General features: G+C 37.2%; 1 protein-coding gene across 2 annotated transcripts in view; it reads right to left on the bottom strand.

Annotated features, from left to right (window-relative positions):
• Positions 1-20,794, bottom strand: part of atg5 (ATG5 autophagy related 5 homolog (S. cerevisiae)) — a 36,392-nt gene that overhangs the window by 7,610 nt on the left and 7,988 nt on the right. For both annotated transcript variants that reach the window (NM_205618.2, NM_001009914.2), the window contains exons 6-7: positions 16,622-16,716; positions 9,564-9,675 (exon numbers count right to left, since the gene is read on the bottom strand). In NM_205618.2, coding sequence (NP_991181.2) covers positions 9,564-9,675; positions 16,622-16,716 — 207 coding nt within the window. The remainder of the gene's footprint in view (positions 1-9,563; positions 9,676-16,621; positions 16,717-20,794) is intronic.

Raw genomic sequence — 20,794 nt, 5'->3', positions numbered from 1 at the left:
CATGACAGTGTGTGGCTGTCTGTGTGTGTGGCTCTGCCTTTCTGTGTGTGTGTGTGGTCATGTAATGTGTGCTTTTAGCGGACGAAGGGCTGTTCAGAAATGCTAGGTAAAACAGGGTGGGGATATGGATAATTTTCGTTCTAAAATGCCATTTTAACACTAAGACGTATTAGTGTAAACAGGGCTTAAGTGTGTATTTTCCACGAGCGGGTTTGCAACAAGGGCGGAGCGGAGGATCGTGATGCCGACTCAGCAGCATGTTATCAGTTGACCATCGGCGATTGACGATGTCATCGTCTATCGACCCAACCCTAGTGCCACGACTCCTTTTAAAAATCGTACATTTTATCGCACAAATTAGCCACTAAACTGACAAAACATAAAATACTTATGTTTTCTTGTGAGATCAGTCAGTTTTTATACCAACAAAATACCAATGGCATTACAAAGCAGTGCCAAAACACAAAAATACATTAGAAATCTAAAAGTTTAATCCTTCCAAATAAAAAAATGCACATGACCATATTCTCTGTGCTCTGAATGACTACGTAAAATTATTTCACCCATAGTGACATTATATTTACACAAGTTACTTAAAACATTGAATTTAATTATATTAAATATACTTTCTTTGCCTTTGAAAGGACTTGGTAACACTTCATTAAATACAGTTAATGTATTTAGCAACGTAAACAAACAATTAGTAATACATTTATAACTGTATTTATTCATTTTTTTAAATGTTATTTAAGTTAAATAACATTAATTAATATTAACTCACAGTATATAAACTAATGTCAACAAACAACTTTGGATTTTAATAATGCATTGAGCCATGATTAATAAATGCTATACAAGTTTATTCACACTTAATATTAGTAAACATATTAACTACTAAACCATTATTCCAAAGTGTTACCAATATCTTTGTAAAATTGATTGTAAACAGCTTTAATAATCCATGATGTTGAATAATATAGTCAGCTTTGTGATAAAAAAAAGAAACACAGTAGCTGTTCATTGCATCATCTCCTCAAAAAAAAAAAAGACGACAGCTGGAAGGTTCTGTAGTTTTTCAGGTATGTCAGAATGGACTTTTGCTCAACAGGAAAAAGTGAAGAAAAGAAAAAACTCACGCCTCCCACAAATACCAAGAACATGGAAGCCGAAATCATGCCGAGAGTATCTTCTTAAAGTGAATATGACTAAACTGATGACCGCTTCCAATGCAAACACACACGCTCTCATGAAACCAGATGTCCACGTAATAACGGAACTCAAATGCAGGGTTATTGGAATTAATGATTACAAAAAAAAACAAAAAAACATGTAACATGATAAGAGTTACGATACATCTTAAAACCACAGATCTGTGTTTCTTTCATTCTGTCAAACTGTGACGGTCAAACTGGACATAAACTAAATCGAAGTAAGAACTTCTCTGCTCATCTGACCCTGATTTTGATGTCACACGGTAATAGTGTTGTGATGAGAAGAAGGAGGTAAGTCGTTTCCTGAAATTCTTCTTCTCAGTGTGTGTGTGTGTCTGTGTGTTTCTGCCCCCGTAGAGTATGTAAGGGTGTAAGGTGGGAGCGTCCCCAGTGTCACTCTCAGAATGAAACAAGGGGAATTTAAACACTAATTTATATAGCAAATGAACACAACTAGATTTCTTTCGGCAGTTATGACAAACGCCCACGTTCTGAGTCCGGTCTGGACGTCACTTTCGTTGTACTAACATTGTAAAAGGACCTTACCATTCACAAACCGGTTTTAAAAAAAAAAAGAGAGAAAAAGTAACAAAAAACTGCATTCAAACCTGATTTTCTGTACTGTTATGGAATTATTAATAAACTCATACAGTCCACATACTAATTAAAAAAGTCTATTCTGCTCAGCAATGCTGTATTTATTTTTTTCTGATCAAAAATACAGTAAAATTGTGAAGAAATTTAAAAATTATATATATATATATATATATATATATATATATATATATATATATATATATATATATATATAAAGTGTCCTTAACTACTATGTACGTGCATCAAAAAATAAATACATCGTACTTACTGTGTTCATAATGTATTTGAGAACACTTGTGGTGCTCGTGAGTTGGTATAGGAGTTGGGTTATGGACAGGTTTGGTGGTATGGGTAGGTTTAAGGTTGTGTTGAGGTGTAAGGTATGGTCAACAGTGTATTTACAAATGTAATTACAGAAGTTAATTACAGATGTAGTTACATACAGGTATTTAATCAAGCATAAGTACACAGTAAATACATATATTTACACAACTAATACATTGTAACTAATTATTAATTTCCGTGTAAGTACAAATTAGTTAAGGACAACTAACAGATATTTAATATTTCATTTATTCTACGCTGAATTATTGTTTTCACTATCATTAAATGCTGATTCACTGTTCTGTTGTGATTAATTATTACTGGCTTTCCATTATTAAAAGATTGGTTTACCTAAAAATGTACATTTTTACTCACTATTTACCTACCCTCAAGTGATTTTATGTGATTTTAAGTTACTTTAAAGCTTTATAAGTTGTTTTATTATGTTGAACACAAAACAATATTTTGAAGAAAGCCTAAAGCTAATTGACTTCCATTGTAAGAAAGTAGATACTCTGCAAGTCAATGGTTAGAGGTTTCCAACATTTTTCTAAATATCTTCTTTTGTGCTCAACAGATGAAAAACAGGTTTTGAAACAAGCGAAGGGTGTTTTTTGGGTGAATCAACCCTTTAATTCTGATTCTTAGAAGCATTTTATAACAGAAAAATGATTACTTCAACCGATATGTTTATCTTTTTAAGATTCTTTGATGTAAATGCAGCATTTATATAAAATGTTTCTGTCACATTTAAAATCTCGGTGACCATAATTTTTATATAAATACACTGCATATTATAAAATGTCAAAATATTGAACAAAAAATGAATCTGTTAATTACTATGGATTGATTAACATGAAAACAACAAGGTTTTTATAACTCCATAAGAATAATTAAAATTTTAATTAAAGTCAAAACAGTACAATTGAACTTACAGATACTATATTTAATAGGCTGTGTGTACGTGTGTCGATTAAAGTTGACCGTAAACATAAATAAAAGTTACGATTTTACTGTAAAAATTATAGCTGTTTAAAATATAAAGCAATCATCTCTGTTCAGAAGCAGGGCTTGCAAAATTTCAAAATCCGGGGTAGTTTTTCAGGCAGGCACTCTTCAGTTTTTGGTCCAGAAAGAAAAGACATTATTTACTAAATGAAAAAAGGTAAGATGGCATTCATTAAAGGCTATATATATATATATATATATATATATATATATATATATATATATATATATATATATATATATATATATATATATATATATATATATATATATATATATATATATAATTTAATTTTTAATTGTCCCTAAAAAAACATGCGAAAACTTGGTAGGCATATCTTTATTTTATTTTATTTTGTTATTTTATTATTATTATTATTATTATTACTTGGTACCGAAGTTAGAGCAAACACTGCTTTAATTCTAGCAGAAATAAAAACAAATAAGAAGAAAAAAATAAATACAGGAAATACTGTGAAAAATTCCTTGCTCTGTTAAACATCTTTGGGAATATTTGAAATGGAAAATAGGAAACAAATAATAATAACTTTGAGTTCTATAGTACATTTAAATAGCTACAGTATGTGACTACTTTTTGTTTAATTTTGTTTTTACAGGCGTGTGTTGGCTTGAGGCCGCAGGTTCCACTAGTGACAATATACAGCCATATTGCACTGCTACTTGTGTGGTGTTGCGTTTATACAACAGTTTGACGGCCTAATCAAGTATATAAAAAGAAAGTCGAAATCACAGAAAAACTCAAAATTCCTTTTGCATGAGGACATACTTTTTCCGCCATTTATTCACATTTGCAGCTGATGTCAAAACAGCAGAAACCGTTGCTACTTCACAAACGTAACTTTAGAACTAGTATTTGAATGCTTCTGTAGCGTAATGTCTAAAGTGAAGACAAAACAGGTGATTTTGGCACACATTTTAGGATTATAGGGCTGAACGGAATGAAATGCCATCAGTCTACAGAGATTAGCCAGTAATTCTCAGTTGCGATCAGGAAATCAAAATAATAAACCCCGAAGAAGCCAAAGAAAAGCAAACACTACCAGATTACTTTGGTACAAATGCAACACCACACATACAGAAAAGAGAGATCGACTTAGAATGTCATTTACCTGTTCTGTAATGATTTGATCTGCTGTAGTTTAGAATTATGCTGAGTTTTTGTCACCTAAGAGCTTATTATGTGGTCTCTCTCGCCATCTTGTGGCGGAGCGTCAACTGTCTTTGCTCTGCCCAATGACAGATTGATGGCCGCCGACACGCTGTATCTCCGAAATCATGAATATTTAAAATAGGCACTATCCTTAGAAATAAACTGCAGTTGCAATCTAAACAAATATTCTTGCGTAAAAAAAACCCTCAAAAGTTGTCCAACAGCAGCAATATTTGTCAACCTGTAGTGATTCTATTGATCTGCTGTCACTCTTTGTGTCTGGAGTAATACACAAGGGTAGAGCAGATGTACGAGTGCTGCTATTGCAGAATACTGCACAGCTATTAGCCAATCAGATTCAAGAACCACAGAACTGTTATATAAAATACACACACATACAGCAAAACAAACTTTTATTTTGGATAAGATTGATCTTTGCCAAGCAGTTATAAAAATGCAATTTTAGACTGAGTCTTGAAAGAGAGAGAGATGCTAATTAAATGAAATATTTTAATTAATATTAAAGATATTTTCTATTTTTGTCATAGTTTTAATGTTTTATTTTTTAACATTTATCATATGCTTTATTATTTTTATTTATTAAATTAAATTACATTTTTATTAAAAAATAAAGAGACAATTCGCCAAAAAACCATTTCATCACCATTTACTCACCTTCAATTGTTTCTAATCTTTAATGAAGCTCTCTTCTTTTGAACCCAAACTAATATATTTTGATGAATGTTAGAAACAAGCAGCCATTGACATTCATAGCAGGAAAAACAAATGCAATGGAAGTCAATGGATGCAGCTTGCCAACATTGTTCAAAATATCTTCTTTTGTGTTTAACAGGATGACACAATATTAAATAACAATTCTCATTTCTGGCTGTACTAACCATTTAATTCAAAAATCAATATAAACTTTCTCGCATGCAGTTAAAAAAAAAAAAAAAAAAAAAAAGGTCAATGCTTAAATTAAATGAATTAATACATAAAAGAACACAATCCTGTATCTCACATTATATACACTCTACATAATCTGAAAGTGTTACAAAAGTCGTTTGATTTTTAACTTCAAAATGCATTTTCTCTAGAGTTCAAATCATAATTGAGTCACTAACCCATTTTACCACATTATGAAGGCAAGAAAGCCACAAAAAGCACTGTTAAAGTGTGTGTCTTCGGGTGCGAGGAGAGATGGAGGTGGGCAGGCCAGCTGGAGGTTTCCCCACTCATGGCGTGGGCTGACATGAAGGGCTGATGGGCGGGGGGTTTTCTCTGCAATTCATTTATTTGAAATAATACCACCGCACACCCTATTTCACTATAAAACCTCTTTCTAGTCTGACCGACTTCTAAAGCAGAACATGGGGAAATTATTGTGTATTTGCCGTTTCGATAAATAAAGTCTTTATCTTGTTGTGAAAAGCGTAGGTTTAAGCAGGTCTTCAGTTTTTACGCTAAAAGGATTCAAATCTAGCAACAGATTCCATTCGGCTGGGTGTGTGCGTGTGTGTGAAGCACAGACAGCTAAAATATGTCAAGATACTCTGGCTAAAGGATTCTTGATTGCATATGCTTTTTATTTTTATTTGTGGGAATCCCCATTTCATTGGAACCATTACTGTACTGTAAATAATCTGCGGCATTTAAACACCATCAAAGCCTTTTGTTAAAATGCAGAGATCCTCGTCTGCAAGGCATTTATATCAGAAAATGTTTATATCAAGTGTCAACTTTTCGAAACTGAGATTTTTATACACTCACCGGCCACTTTATTAGGTACACCTGTCCATCTGCTCGTTAGCGCACATTTCTAATCAGCCAATCACATGGAAGCAAGTAAATGCATTTAGGCATGCAGACATGGTCAAGACGAACAAGTTTAAACTGAGCATCAGAATGGGGAAGAAAGGTGATCTGAGTGACTTTGAATGTGACATGGTTGTTGGTGCTAGACAGGCTGGTCTGAGCATTTCAGAAACTGCTGATTTTCATGCACAACCATCTCTAGGGTTTACAGAGAATGGTCTGAAAAAGGGAAAATATCCAGTGAGCAGCAGTTCTGTGGGCACAAAATGCCTTGTTGATGCCAGAGAAGAATGGCCAGACTAGTTCTAGCTGATAGAAAGGCCACATTAACTCAAATAACCACTTGTTTTACAACCAAAGTATGCAGAAGAGCATCTCTACATGCACAACACGCTGAACCTTGAGGCAGATGGGCTACAGCAGCAGAAGACCACACCGGGTGCTCCTGTCCACTAAGAACCTGAAACTGAGGCTACTATTCGCTCAGGCTCACCAAAACCTAATAGAAGATTGGAAAAACATGGCTGGTCTAATGACTCTCGATTTCTGCTGCGGCATTCAGATGGTAGGGTCAGAATTTGGCATCAACAAAATAAAGGCATGGATCCATTCTTCTTTGTATCAAAGGTTCAGGCTGGTGGTGGCGGTTTAATGGTGTGTGGATATTTTCATGGCAAACTTTGTGGTCATTAGTACCAATTGAGCATCATGTTACAAATTACTTGCAGCAAGATAATGCGCCATATCATAAAGCACAAATCATCTCCGACTGATTTCTTGAACAATAACAATTGAGTTCGCTGTACTCAAATGGCCCCCACAGTCACCAGATCTTAATTCAATAGAGCACCTCTGAGATGTGGTGGAACGAAAGATTCGCATCATGGATGTGTAGCCGACAAATATGCAGCAACTGCATAATGCTATCATGTCAAAACCAAAAGCTCTGAGGAACATTTCCAGTACCTTCACTGCAAAAAATGCTTTTCTTACCTAGCTTTTTTGTCTTGTTTCTAGTCCAAATATCTTCAAATTCTTAAATCAAGAAGCATTTTCTAGACAAGCAAAACATATTGTCTTGTTTTAAGAAATAGTATGCCAAAATGAAGTGAGTTTTTTTCTCAAAACAAGCAAAATAATCTGCCAATTAGGTAAGCAAAATATTCTTGTTTTTCGATTTGTGATAAGATTATTTTGCTTACCCTATTGGCAGACTATTCAGTGCTCGATGTGTCGGAAAGAGCCCTAAGACTGGTTTTGTGGTAAAGAGTGAATTATAAATGAGCATTTCCCTAAAAACATGAATCTAGCCAACACTGTGATAAGCAAATAAAAGAAGTATGTTTCCCTCTGCTGTGTTATTAAAGGTCCAGTAAAATTAAAATGTTTTTTAGTGTTAGATGTTAGTATCAGTATGCTCATCTTCAAGGATATCTGTAAGCTAGTGTGGTACAAAACAACAACAAAAAAAAAATTGCGTTTAGAAGATTTAAAGATGTAAAGCTTGGTCAGAGAAGTGCAGCATCTCGTTCACATGTTCAGTGTGTCAGAATGAGCCCTCAGACTGGTTTTATGGTAAAGAGTGAATCATAAATGAGGATTAAGTTAAAAAAACTTAATCTAGCGAACATCATCAGGGCTCGAAATTAACTTTTTTACTTGGTAGCACCGGTGCTCCCAACTTCAAAAATTTAGGAGCACCAGAAAAAATTTAGGAGCACCCACCAAAAATGAATGAGCACCAATGCAAATTGTATTTTAAGATTTATTGTATTTTAAAACAACATCAATTAGGACTAACAAAAACCAGAAAGAACTATCTAACTAATGCTGAGATGACATTAATATTTGTGTGCAATAATTCCAAAATGTGTATGTCTAATAATTATAGAATATTAATGATGATGAAAATGACAATAATAGTAACAATGAATTACATTTCTCATCATCATGCTGCCTTGAATGTGCTTGAATGTAAGTTATCTGCTATAAAAAGTCTGTTACTTTATGAAAAATAAATGTATAGTTTGCATCAAACAAAAATGAAGCACTGCAGTAAGAAATGTTTATTTTGTACTGCTAAACAGCATATATATATATGCATGTCAGTTTAATAAATAATATTTCTGCTACAAAACAAACAAAAGATTATAATAAATAATTCAATTCAAGGCTGAAAGCTGCAAACCAGTCATCAGTAAATAAATAGAAAAAATAATATACACCTCAAGAAAGAATAGACAAAAGTAAGTAAAGTCTCACTTCTATCAATCTTGAAAAGTTTTGGTTTCAGTTTGTGTCAATTTAAATGTTTAGTCTGAGCTGATCTTCATTTTTCTGTGTTTGTGGAAAAGCAGGCGAGTCAGCCGACCCAATTTATGAGCAGGTTGAGCACTGGCGCAATACCGCTGTTTGTTATGAACCGCAGTTTCAGTGTAAACTTAGTAAAGGCGAGCTTCTTTGGCGATGATATGTACAGTATTAAATTTGACTTTTAGCGGACATTTGCGCCGAACACGCAGTGAATGCAACGCATCGAGATTCGGGCACCTTCCTTCTCCGAAAAGCACGTACTCGATTGATCTCAGCTGGCGGATCAATATTCACCACGTGTTATGATCGCTCTCATCTGCGCCTCAACTTTAGGTGGGGTTTGCAAACCTGTGTGCTTTAAGTTTTCACTCTTCAGCCGTTTGCATTTCCCGTGGTCATAAAAGCTCCCTCCGTCACCTGACAGCGGAATACCTTGAGTGATTGACAGCTTATATGAACCAATATAGCGGCAGGGAAGAACGATTCAGCACGTTTTTAAAAAAAATCAAAACAGGTCGCACTAATGCTCCCAAATATATTATGAGGTCGCATCGATTCATTTTCAGGCGCATATGCGACCAAAATGGTCGCAATTTCGAGCCCTGATCATGATAAGCAAATAATGGTTTGAGAGCTTTTTGGAACTGATGAGGCATTTCCTAGGCTGAGTAAGAAGAAGTGTGTTTCCTTCTGCTCTGTTATCAAAGCAAACCCCCCATATTTGGAAGAGGCAGAACGATAACAAATAGTGAAGCACAAAGTGCCACTTTCTCTTCAAGCAAAGCAGCAGGTCTGTTCAGACAAAGCAAGCAGATTTTGAATTGAGCTGGAAGCAGCACAGATGTGCTCCGTCATGCAGGTGCTCTGTGTGTCACTGCTATTGTCTGCTTATCTACTTCCTCTCAGGAGAAACCGAGACTGCTCCTGTTTTGGCTGTGGATTTCATTCAGGCAACCCTGATTTGTCTTTCTTTCTTTTCGCTTTTCTCATCTCTACTGTTGATCTCTAGATGTGAAAGATTTGTTTTCCTCTAATGTTCAAGATAATTCTAAACACCAGACACGTTTTGTTCAAATGGTATGTGTGTGTGGGAATTATTTCTGTCTCTGTGGGTCACGACTTACCCTCAATGGCAGCAGGAAACAGCTCCTTCAGCAGGTCTCCCAGTGTAAGCGCTTGGCCTTCAGAAGACACTGGTCGGAAGAGCGTCTGGATGAATGGTCTGTCACTCATAGTCTAAAAAAAGGACAAAAACAAGACATAAGCTAGATCATAAAAATACATTGTGCGCAGTTCTAAAAATGTATCCACTAACAAAATCTAAATCAACAGTTTTATTTTACAAAATTAAATAGAAGATACTGGGTGAGTAAATAATAGAGTCATTTTTATTTTTTTGGGTGAACTATTTCTTTAAGAGTGTTTTTGAAGGCTAGTTGTACACTCGCTGAATAGCTATTTGCTTTGTTTTGAAAGAGGACCTAAAAATGCTTAACTGTTGCAATTTTCTTTTTGTTTCAGTTCTCCAACTGAAGGCAACATTTCTAAACGGACCAAACTTTCTCATATGAAGGTCTCTACAATGATTAATCCTGAGAGACATTAGAAAAACAGCTTCTTTTCACACAGTGTATGTAATAGCTTGTCATAAATGTAACAGCATCATCATACAGTGTGATACAGCCTGCTCTTATCTTGGTCATATTGCTTTCTCACCACAAGAGTTCATTTTGAAGTGGGCTGAGATCCCCTCATTGAGCAGATTGCGGACCAACTGCCTGACTACAGTGTTAAAATATGTCAAACATACCATCACTTATTATACTTTTTTGAAAATGTAAATTTTGGGTCAGAAGGAATTAGCTGTTTTTGCCTCAGTGCAGTAATGAATTACGTAGCTCAAAAGTATATTTCGAAATGGTATAAAACAAATACAAAGTGTATCCCTTACTGCCTCTTATGGTGCAGTTTGATCACAGAGAGTTGGAACAGATCTTAAGTTCCCAGTTTCTTTGCAAATCCTGTCATATACACGTTTATACGCATTAATACTGAAATATTGTCATATGTGCCTGTCAATCAATATCATCATGTTGTAGTGGGTCTAAAAATTGCAGAGATTTTGATCCTATTTTACAGTAAGGATTTTAAAAAAACAGACTCTGCATTTAGGTCACTCCAATATGACTGTAGACAAGGCATGTGATGATAACCGGTTTCAAGGTTTACCGCGGTTTGGAAAATTCAAGGTTTTAAATCAGCCAATGCTTTCTGTTATACCATTCCTTATGCCTAGCTCAGACTACGAGATTTTAGCCCCGATTTTGGCTCGCCGACAGGTTTTGAGAAACCGCCGACAAATGCCTGAAATCACAAGCAAATCGGTGCTCGTGCACGTGAGCGAAAATCACACAGTATGAACTATCTAAAACGCGATCTGATAGAATCGCCGATGAGTCGCCGATGCCTGCGAGATATTTGGCATGCTGAATATCTGGAGCTGTCGGCGATTCAAATCATGCCGTGTGAAATGAGTTTTGACTGAAAATAACATCAGCGATCGCCTACAGCCAATGAGAGAGCAGCTTTCACTTGGGAGAAGTTAAAAGCGCTTATTTTCGGTTTATTTGGACTCGAGAAATGGAGAAAAAACTAGTGGAGTATTGACAGGACTCAGGAGCGCCCGTGTCTGTTTGACGTTTCATACAGAAAGAAATAACTTTATTATAAACTTAAGTTGAGGAGAAATGGCTAATTCCCTTTAAACCCAGGTGAGCAAATATGTACATGTTCTACCCCATTAAAGGCTTCTTTCTCATTATGTAGTTAATAACAAAAGATATACGACGTGTTTTAGGCTGTGAGACGTAGTTTGAACGAACTTGTCGGCGATTCTTTCTATGGTAAAGTCATGTAATGTAAAAGTCCCTGTCGCCGATCCATCTTGCAGTGTAAACAAAGCAGCGACGAAACGCAAGCCCAGATAGTCATGCAGTGTGAAAACATCTGTGACAAGACTACTTTGAAAATCATGCAGTCTGAACTCAGCATAAGTTATACAGTATGTAAGTTTGTTTTTATGCTTTAAAAAAATGCTTTTCACAACTATTTTAGTTAGTTTTTAGGGCAACCATATCTCCAGCAGAAAAGGAACAATACTACTGGTCCAAAATATTATAAATGTTTCTTAAGATAAAATATATTATGTTCAATGGTGGAAGAAAGTTGCTGTTTTTTTTACCCAGATATGTTAAAAGAACTTATTTTGGAGAAGTAATCACAATATCGTAATACCTTTATTCTAGGTTATTATACCATGCCTATTGTGGACACACTATAGCCCCTTTCACACAGTGATACCGGTAAATATCCGGAAAATTTCCGGAAAGACTTTACCGGTATATTGAAAAAACCGCTGTTCACACAGGCGAGGACGTTACGGAAATTTTCCGGAATAGAGCATTCACACATTCATTCCAAAATACCGGTAAATTCTGACATCATTCACCACAAATGAGCTTTAAACGGCTGCGCTTGTATTTGTAAACATTTGACTAAATTACAAACTCTGTGGATGATCAATATTGTGAACAACTTTCTCAGGATCACTTTTGCATGTCGAGATGTTCATAATATGTACGTGTGCTGGCGCTCACAGGCTGTTTCACAGGCACACGAACGTAAACAAACAACGGCTTATCATAAGCATCTCATCGATGATTATTTACACAGTTGGCATAAAGAAGAACATATAAACGTGATCTGACTAACTTCTAGCAGCTAAATGTGTCTGGAAAAATATTCAAAGGCTTTTATCCTCACAAACCGAGCGGATGTAAATGCGTCTGACTGTTGTGATTGGCTAAAGCAGACGTCTCACGTCAGCACGTTCTAGACGTGCACGCGCTTATTACGGGAATCTTCCTTCTGCGTTCACACAGCGCAGCATTCCGGCAAATTGCCGGTAATGTTACAACTTCTCTTTCCGGAAAATAGCCAGAACGAATTTACCGGTATTTTCAAAAAGGACCTGTTCACACATACAACCTTTCCGGAAAATTGCCGGCAAAGGTCTGTATGTGTGAAAGGGGCTTATATCTACGCACGGTTCTGTCCAAACAGCTTCCGAAAGCTAATTTTGCATGACAGTTGCCCTTTAATGTTTATACCCAATATTCACTCACATTATAGAGAACTTGAAACACCCAATTCATTTGTTAATATCATGTCAGTTAGCAGCTGTTTTAACGCCACACACTGGTCAGGAATAACGTCAACTGCTGAATGAGATATTGAGTGGATTAACAGCCGGTAGTCAAGGCATAGTCTTTCCTTTGGCCTTGAGCGAGCAGGCAAGGTGTCGAATGCTGGACAGGATCCAGTTTTCACACACAACTTGCATGTGGTCAGTGATGGAGGGTATCATCCTGAAAGATCTGGACCTGCGGTGACAAACAGCGGCCTGGCGAACAATAGGAGCCAATCAAGGTGCGGTGAAAAGGAAACTGGTGACACAACGGCTCAGGTAGACCAGCTGACACCGACACCCTCGGGTCTCAGGAAGAGAAGGTGTCTCAGAATGCTATGCTCTCGATCGGGTTACCAGAAAAACTGACTCACTGCGCACTTCCACCGAGATCATCTCTAGAGTCGGAGAAGAGAGAGTGTGAGAAGTGACAGCTACTTCGTTGCATTTTTAAACGCCAGCATTAATTATTGACCTCAGCATTATCCAAAAGGCTTCTGATACTGATGAGAAGTGTGATACTCTGGGTGCCGGACACTTTCTTTTCAACTCCCCTGACACCCTAGCTGGCAAACCAGCACATGAACCACACAACAGACATCATTAGCCTTTCTCCAAAAGCAAGAGGCCAGAGAAAAGAGATGCTCTCAGGTCTCAGGCCTTGATCCGAGGCTGACTCTACTCTTTAAAATATACATATAATTAAAGCAATGAGTAGTATAAAACACATTGAGTGACTTGGTACCTTTGAATCAATATATATGCATAGATGCATGCATTTAGTCAACAATGCAAGTCAAAAGAGTGTAGAGCTAATAAAATATCAAAAAGCCACATCATTCAAATAATCAAACTGCCAATTTGAATAGTCAAAAAAACCTGTTAAATCATTTGAATATTAAAAAAATAAAACTGTCGCTTCAATGCTAGTAGCAAAATCAGAGGCAAAACTGTTCTTGTTTATTTATTTTAGTGCCAACCGCATAGCATGCGTTTTCAAAGATGCAATCTGACAGAAGTAGCAATTCATCGTTGACCTCATCAGTAGGTGACTCAAAGTCCCGCAGTGTGAAATGTGTTTTGTTTGGAATTACTGGCCACTTTATTAGGTACACAATTGCACATGGCAGCAACTCAATGCATTTAGGCATGTAGACAGATCAAGACGATCTGCTGCAGTTCAAACCAAGCATCAGAATGGGGAAGAAACGTGATTTAAGTGACTTTGAATGTGACATGGTTGTTGGTGCCAGACAGGCTGGTCTGAGCATTTCAGAAACTGCTGATTTTCACGCACAACCATCTCTTAAGGTTTACAGAGAATGGTCTGAAAAAGGGAAAACATCCAGTGAGCGGCAGTTCTGTGGGCGCAAATGCCTTGTTGATGCCAGAGAAGAATGGCCAGACTAGTTTCAGCTGATAGAAAGGCCACATTAACTCAACTAACCACTTCTTATACAACCAAGGTATTCAGAAGAGCATCTCTACATGCACAACACACTGAACCTTAAGGCAGTTGGGTTACAGCAGCAGAAGACCACACCGGGTGCAACTCCTGTCCACTAAGAACATAAAACTGACGGTACTATTCACACAGGCTCACCAAAATTGGACAATAGAAGATTGGAAAAACGTTGCCTGGTCTGATGAATCTCAATTTCTACTGCAACATTCAGATGGTAGGGTCAGAATTTGGCGTCAACAACATGAAAGCATGGATTCATTCTGCCTTGTGTCAGAGGTTCAGGCTGGTGGTGGTGGTGTAATGTTGTGGAGGATTATTTTCTTAGCACAATTTGGGCCCATTAGTACCAACTGAGCATCATGTCAATGACACAACTTACCTGAGTATTGATTCTGACCATGCCCATCCCTTTATGACCCCATTGTACCTATGTTCTGATGACTACTTCCAGCAGGATAACGTGCAATGTCATAAAGCACCAATCATCTCAGACTGGTTTCTTGAACATAACATTGAGTTCACTGTACTCAAACGGCCTTTAAAGTCACCAGCTCTCAATCCAATAGAGCACTTTTGACATGTGGAGGAACGGGAGATTCGCATCATGGATGTGTAGCCGACAAATCTGCAGCAATTGTGTGATGCTATCATGTCAATATAAACCAAAATCTCTGAGGAATGTTTCCAGTACCTTGTTGAATCTCTGCCACAAAGGATTAAGGCAGTTCTTAAGGCAAAAGCAGGTCCAAACTGGTGCTAGTAAGATGTACCTAATAAAGTGGCCGTTGAGTGTACATTGGCTATGATCTACAGCAGGGGTCACCAATCTCGATCCTGGAGGGCCGGTGTCCCTGCAGGGTTTAGCTCCAACTTGCCTTTACACACCTGTCTGGGTGTTTCAAGTATACCTAGTAAGACCTCTATTAGCTTGTTCAGGTGTGTTTGATTAAGGTTGGAGCTAAAATCTGCAGGACACCAGCCCTCCAGGAACAAGTTTGGTGACCACTGATCTACAGCAAGATACAGGCCAAAAAACTTTCAAAGCAGGAATCATTGACCTGCAACATAACAATGGCATGCATTGATTCCACAATACACAATTCTGTACTTCCTGTCCAATATTTGTTTGTTTTTTTTCCACTAAAATCATAATAAAATGGACAACTTGATTAATCCTGAACTGAGTCTTGTGTAAGAATTACTGCAGTCAGTGTGTGCACATCTAAAAAAACATTTTAAGCAAGTGCTCGACCAAATGAAATATTTATAGGGACTGTGGGACTTTTAAGTTCACATCCTGTTATGAGTTGTTGTTGCCCCTAATCTACGACAAATGTTAGTGAGAGCTGACCAAAGTTTGGAACGTTTAAGTAATCATCTTTTAGTCTCTGGGGGAACTTTAGATGTGGACAATGTACAAAATGCAATTTTACAACTAAATGTCAGACCTTTAGTCACCATGGGAAACCATTTAAGATTATGAGAAATATATCTTGCAACACTAAAAATGTAACTTATATGATCAAATGTCTTTGTGGTTTGACATATATTAGTAAATCAAAGCACTGTCTTAAGATGCGTATTCCTGAACATAGAAGTAACACACGATTGAATGACCAACAAAATCCTATTGCGGTTTATTTTAATGATTTTAAACACAATTTGACTACTTCACGTTATCTCAGCATTGAAAAAGTGGAAGCATTTAGGGTGCTTTCACACTTGGTTCATTTGCCTGGACCGTACATAAGTTTGATTGTCCCTCCTTGCCACCTCATCGGTTGGTTTGTGTTCACACTGTCTTTTTTCCTTCTGAACTACGGTACGCTTGCGTCATCGAGCTGCTGTTTTGTTTATGGCCATTGCTAGGTGACGGTCACGAGAGCAAGTGCCGAAATGGAAAGACGTCCGCACATCGCGGTCATTCTGCTTTAACTGAAGCTTTTGGTTTTGGACATACAGAAAGCGACTCGCGTCCATCTGCCGCAAAAATGTTACAAACATTCAGAGCATCACACAGTGTCTGCAGAAGTTTTTGGAGGAGACAAGCAGACATCACTGTGTATCTGTGTTTGCCCTGGCTCAGTCCTGCGCGTGTCACCAAGGTACGAAACGACACACACACACACACGAACGAACGTTATGAAACACAGTAGGCGGTTCACTTCTGTTATTTGGTATGATTGCATTCACCTCAGAAGTGAACCGCTCCAAAATTCGCATGAACCGTGCCCCAGACCACCTCTTTCAGACTCTGGTACGATTCACAGGTGCGCACCCAAGTTCAGAAGACAGTTCACACTAGCTAAACGTATTGTACTATGATGTCAAACGAACCAGAGTGTGGACCAATTTCAAAGCACTTCATGGGACCTTTAAACACGTGCGTGGAGCTAAAAGTGACGTATTACTTAATTTACAGAGAGCTGTACAAGACAATGAAGTGAATAGTGAAAATAATGAGCAAATACCTGATATATTCTAAAGGGGATATACCGAAAGCCTCCCTCTTCGGTGGGATACTCCATGAGTTTGCGATTCATGGCCCAGAACTGGTCAAATTTATCTGAAAAAAAGAAAAGTGGGTTTAATTGATGACAGTAATTTATGTTTCATGTTGCACATCTTTTACACAGCACAACACAACTTTCTTCCGTGGGACAGTACAAGTTGTCATTTTCTTGTATTTTGCATTTTTGAACCAAGCAATATTACTGCCAGCAAGGACTCATTACGTTCAGTCATTTTAAACAGACTACAATCAAAAGAGATGTTGTGTTTTGTTGTTGTTTGTCAAGATGCTTCAAAGTTTACTCTCTTGTGGTTTATTAGGAGAGACACTTTCTAGTTGTCTTAAAGATTAGTATCCAGTTTATGGAGTCAATAGAGTAGCAGATATGGGGTTTTATATAAAAAGACTATGGGCTCTATATCAATGATCTAGGCGCAAAGTCTAAAGCTCATGGTGCAAAAGCATTAAGGTCGTGTCCGAATCCACTTTTGCTATTTGAAGGACGAAAAAATACGCTCTGCACCATGGTCTAACAGAGTGTGTGCTTTTTCACTTAATGAGTTATGGCTGTGTTTTGAGCATAACGTGCAGTAAACCAATCAGAGTCTTATCTCCCCCATTCCCTTTAAGAGTCAGTTGCGTCCCGCCATGGTGCATTTGTTATTTATATGGCGGACTTTGTAAGAGGAAAAACTGAATGCTTCACTAGCGAGAAAACAGTCAAACAGACCATCTGCAGCGTGGGGATAAAAAACGAGTCTCGTCCATTCGACCCCTTTACTTTCTCTTTACCTTACTTTCACTCATTACTCCTTTACTTTCATAGAAAAGGAAACTGCGTTGTACGCACTCCACTGAAGACATCAATTAGCCTACATATTTAATTTAGTTTGTTAAGCGCATAGATTTGTTCACATAGTGACGCATACGTCTCCAAAACCCGACAGGTGGACAAATCTAAACTAGTTTTTATTAAAACAAAAATAAATATGCATATAATAAATCATACTGATAATAATAAAAACATTATATGTAGCAGAATATCATGAATAAACTAAAAGAGCCCCCTGAGGTAGTGGTCTTAATATTTATTTAGAAAATAATAATTTTGTAACATTTTTAATCCTTTTATTGTTTTCATATGTAAAGATATTTGTTTATTGCTGTACATCCTGTGTGTAGCTGCTTTTAGCTGGTCAATAGCACAGTCTGTTTTAGTTCTTCAATATAGCAATGAGACAACAATGCGCCTTAACACACCTCCATTATAGACCAGCACACCTTAAAGTGGCACAAAGGGATTTGATATTTATATATTTGGTGCAAAAAATGAAAATTAGGGTTGCGATGGTCTGAAAATAGCAACAAATCACGCCAAACACATTTTGCACTGGGAGTATGATAGGGCCCTATGGGTTAAAGTTTAATTTGAGCTTGTGCTTATTTGCTGTTTTTTTCAGATCTGAAAAACACAAATAAAGACAAAATGATTAGCCCTTCTGTTAAATGTGTAGTCTTTTTTTTATATATGTATTTATATATTTAATATTTGTTATAATAATAATATTTATTATAATTTTGTTATAATAATTTTATATTTATATTTTTTAACATGAAAGTGAAATTAAACATCTCCCATGGACTGCACAGTCCCCAGATTTAAATATTATTGAGCCACTTTGAGGTGTTTTGGAGAAGCGAGTCAGAGAACGTTTTCCTCAAAGACATAGAACAGCCACATTTGTAGCCACATAGAATAGTGGCTACAAAATAATTTTTTTATTCTAAACAAACAAAAATAAATTAGTTTCTCCAAAAGAAAAAAATATAATAGGAAATACTGGGAAAAAAAATCCTTGCTTTATTAAACATCATTTGGGAAATATTTGAAAATAATCATTTCACAGGAAGGCTAAAACTTTTGTCTTCAAAAGTACCTTACTATGATTTCTTGCAGGGCAATTTTAAATACATCTATAATATGTTATGAACAAATATGTTGTTGTTTATTTGGTTCTATTTACACTAAAAGGGAACTACTGTAAGTAGCTTTTTTTTTTCTCTCAATTTTGGAAATAAATTAGATTGATCAGCGTGAATTTTAAATAACCTGACTGTGTGTGAACAGAACTGGGTTAAGCAAGAAAAGTTGCACTGACAACCACATTCATCTGTGGTACGCATGTGGTCATTACAACTTCTCAACATAAACGAGAAGAACAGGCATGAGAGTCCTGTGCAGATGCGCAGTGTTCAGCACGCTGGCTGCATTCTCACACGCGCAGGTGAAAATTAACATCCGCTTAGAAATTGTTACTTTCTCTGCTCACACACACTCATTAGAAGAGAGGGCAGCTGGGACGGCGTGTTGTCAAAACATCATCTCTGCTTCTGAAACTTACCCCGCTCTCGGTTTATCGGCAGAGCTTCACATTTTCACCTTTAAATTAACTACTGAAACCAGTGCTTAAGTGCAGTCTGAAACGCACACACTACTTCTCACACACACTAATTTTTAAACATTACAAACATTTTCTGATTGTGTAAATGAGTACATGTCAAAAAAATCTGGCCATATTATGATTAAAGACTGAGGACCACAAACATTTATATTGACTCAATTATTAACAATTTCTCCACAAACACTTCCTGTTCACTGCACTCACGTAAACCCTCCTGTTTTTGCCGAAATTCTCCCGTATTTTACCATTCTACCCCACTTTCTTTACATTACTGTGTGTCGATCGTCGACTTTCATATGCTACCTCTGAACCAGTGAATGCATGTATAAGCGCTGACGGACAGACGCGCTCCATACAATAAACTGATCCCAGATCAGCGTCTGTACACGCCATTTACAGAGGAGCGGGTGTATGTTTGAACAGACAAATACACTAATAATATGAAACATCTCCGTCCTGCATGTTTTATTTTAAACAGCTTATTTTCTCTTAAATGAGCACAAACAGTTTCTAAAGTAATGGACTGCTTTCATTATAGATCTGTGCATTCTTACAGAGACACCTCTGTTATCAAACTAAACAAAACGTGAGATTCATTTGCTGCTTACTTGTTTGAAAACAGAAGAGTCCCTTTAAATGGCGCACACAGACGCTGATCTGGGATCAGTTTATTGTACGAAGCGCGTCTGTCCGTCAGCGCTTATACATGCATTTACTGGTTCAGAGTTTGCAAAGTGAAAGGCGACGATCAGCGCACAGTAATTTAAAGAAAGTGGGGTAGAATGGTAAAATATGGGAGAATTTCAGCAAAAACGGGAGGGTTTACGTGTGGGAGGAAGTGTTTGTGGAGGAACAGTTTTGCGAGAGAACGCAAAACATCTTTGCGAGGGAACGCAAAACTTTGCGAGGGAACGCAAAACATCTTTGTGAGATAACGCAAAACTTTGCGAGGGAACGCAAAACATCTTTGCGAGGGAACGCAAAACATCTTTGCGAGGGAACGCAAAACTTTGCGAGGGAACGCAAAACATCTTTGTGAGATAACGCAAAACTTTGCGAGGGAACACAAAACATCTTTGCGATGTAACGCAAAACTTTGCGAGGGAACGCAAAACATCTTTGTGAGATAACGCAAAACTTTGCGAGGGAACGCAAAACATCTTTGTGAGATAACGCAAAACTTTGCGAGGGAACGCAAAACATCTTTGCGAGGTAACGCAAAACTTTGCGAGGGAACGCAAAACATCTTTGTGAGATAACGCAAAACTTTGCGAGGGAACGCAAAACATCTTTGTGAGATAAAGCAAAACTTTGCGAGGGAACGCAAAACATCTTTGCAAGATAACGCAAAACATCTTTGCGAGGGAACGCAAAACTTTGCGAGGGAACGCAAAACATCTTTGCGAGGGAACGCAAAACATCTTTGCGAGAGAACGCAAAAACTTAGAAATATATATTTTCCTCCCACCCATTTTTTTCTTTCACCCATTTTTTTTTTCACCCAGCCAATTTTTTTTCTCCTCCACTACGTCCCTTCCGGGGTTCCGTACAAGTGCACCGCAATTCATGCAGGTAGAACTAACCAATCTTCTTTACACTTTGTATGGAATGTACACATTTCAGAAATAATGGCAGATTAATTACCTCAGACAAACACAGCGTACCAAACA

Source organism: Danio rerio, chromosome 16, assembly GCF_049306965.1.
Source record: "Danio rerio strain Tuebingen ecotype United States chromosome 16, GRCz12tu, whole genome shotgun sequence".
In the NCBI taxonomy this organism is placed as follows: domain Eukaryota; kingdom Metazoa; phylum Chordata; class Actinopteri; order Cypriniformes; family Danionidae; genus Danio; species Danio rerio.
This window is presented reverse-complemented; position numbering and strand designations above follow the sequence as displayed.